Below are 1509 nucleotides of genomic sequence, written 5' to 3'. Positions count from 1 at the left end.
CCCTCCCTTGGATCATCCCTGCCCTCCCCTGGATCATCCCTGCCCTGGATGTCCCTTCCCTCCCTTGGATCATCCCTGCCTTCCCCTGGATCATCCCTTCCCTCCCTTGGATCATCCCTGCCCTCCCCTGGACTGCCCTGCCCTCCCCTGGATGTCCATACCCTCCCTTGGATCATCCCTGCCCTGCCCTGGATGTCCATACCCTCCCCTGGATCATCCCTCCCCTCCCTTGGATCATCCCTGCCCTGCCCTGGATGTCCATACCCTCCCCTGGATCATCCCTGCCCTTCCCTGGATTATCCCTGCCTTCCCCTGGATTCTCTCTGCCCTCCCCTCCCCTGGATGTTCCCTGCCCTCACCTGGATCTCCTCCGGTGTGGGGATCGTGACCTGCTCCTCCTCCTGTCCCTGTCCCTGGATCGGGACCTGTCCCGTCGCCGCCTGTCCCTGTCCCGGGATGTGGAGCGCGAGCGGCGCCGCTCTGCCCCCACCAGGGTCAGCTCCTGCTGCTTTCCCTCTTCCCACAGGGATCCCACGGCACATCCCAGCTCCCGGGACAGAACATCCCAGCCCTCCTCACCCCCAGGACACACACAGCTCCCATATCCCACAGCCCCATGTCTCATCCCATGTCCCACATCCCACGTCCTATGTCCCATATCCCATCCCATATCCCATATCCTACATTCCATGTCCTATGTCCTATGTCCCATATCCCATCCCATATCCCACATCCCATGTCCCACATCCCACGTCCTATGTCCCATATACCATTCCATATCCTACATCCCATGTTCTACATCCCATATCCCATCCCGTATCCTACATCCCATGGGGATGTCCTATGTCCCATATCCCATCCCATATCCCATATCCTATATCCTGCATCCCATGCCCTACGTCCCATATGCCATGTCCTATGTCCTACATCCCATATCCTATCCCATATCCTACATCCCATGGGGATGTCCTATGTCCCATATCCCATATCCTACATCCCACGTGCTATGTCCCATATCCCATATTCTACATCCTACATCCTATGCCCCATATCCCATATCCTACATCCCACATGCTATGTCCCATATCCTACATCCTACATCCTATGTCCCATATCCTACATCCCACATCCTATGTCCCATATCCCATATCCTACATCCCATGTCCTATGTCCCATATCCCATATCCTACATCCCACGTCCTATGCCCCATATCCCATATCCTACATCCCACATCCTATGTCCCATATCCCATTCCATATCCCATATCCCATGCCCTGTGTGCTAGATCCCACATCCCACGTACAGCGCCCTATATCCCGTACCTCATGCCCCATCCCATATCCTCTATCCCACATTCCACATCCTATAACCCATATCCAATACCTCATCCCATATCCCGCATCTCTCCGCCCGGACTGTACCCCCCGTCCCGCGCGTGGGGTGAGCCCCGCGACCCTCATCCCCCGGTCCCTGGTCCCCCGGCCCTCCCGGGGGTCTCCCCGCGCCCC

The 1509-nt window shown here is 57.3% G+C and overlaps 1 protein-coding gene across 1 annotated transcript in view; it reads right to left on the bottom strand.

Annotated features, from left to right (window-relative positions):
* SNRNP27 (small nuclear ribonucleoprotein 27kDa (U4/U6.U5)) overlaps positions 1–625 on the bottom strand; it is a 2046-nt gene extending 1421 nt beyond the window's left edge. The window contains exon 1 of the mRNA XM_009078313.1: positions 360–625. Within this exon, the coding sequence (XP_009076561.1) occupies positions 360–625 (266 nt within the window). The remainder of the gene's footprint in view (positions 1–359) is intronic.
* Positions 626–1509: the final 884 nt, after the last annotated feature.

The sequence above is a fragment of the Acanthisitta chloris genome, unplaced genomic scaffold (assembly GCF_000695815.1).
Source record: "Acanthisitta chloris isolate BGI_N310 unplaced genomic scaffold, ASM69581v1 scaffold9137, whole genome shotgun sequence".
NCBI lineage: Eukaryota > Metazoa > Chordata > Aves > Passeriformes > Acanthisittidae > Acanthisitta > Acanthisitta chloris.
This window is presented reverse-complemented; position numbering and strand designations above follow the sequence as displayed.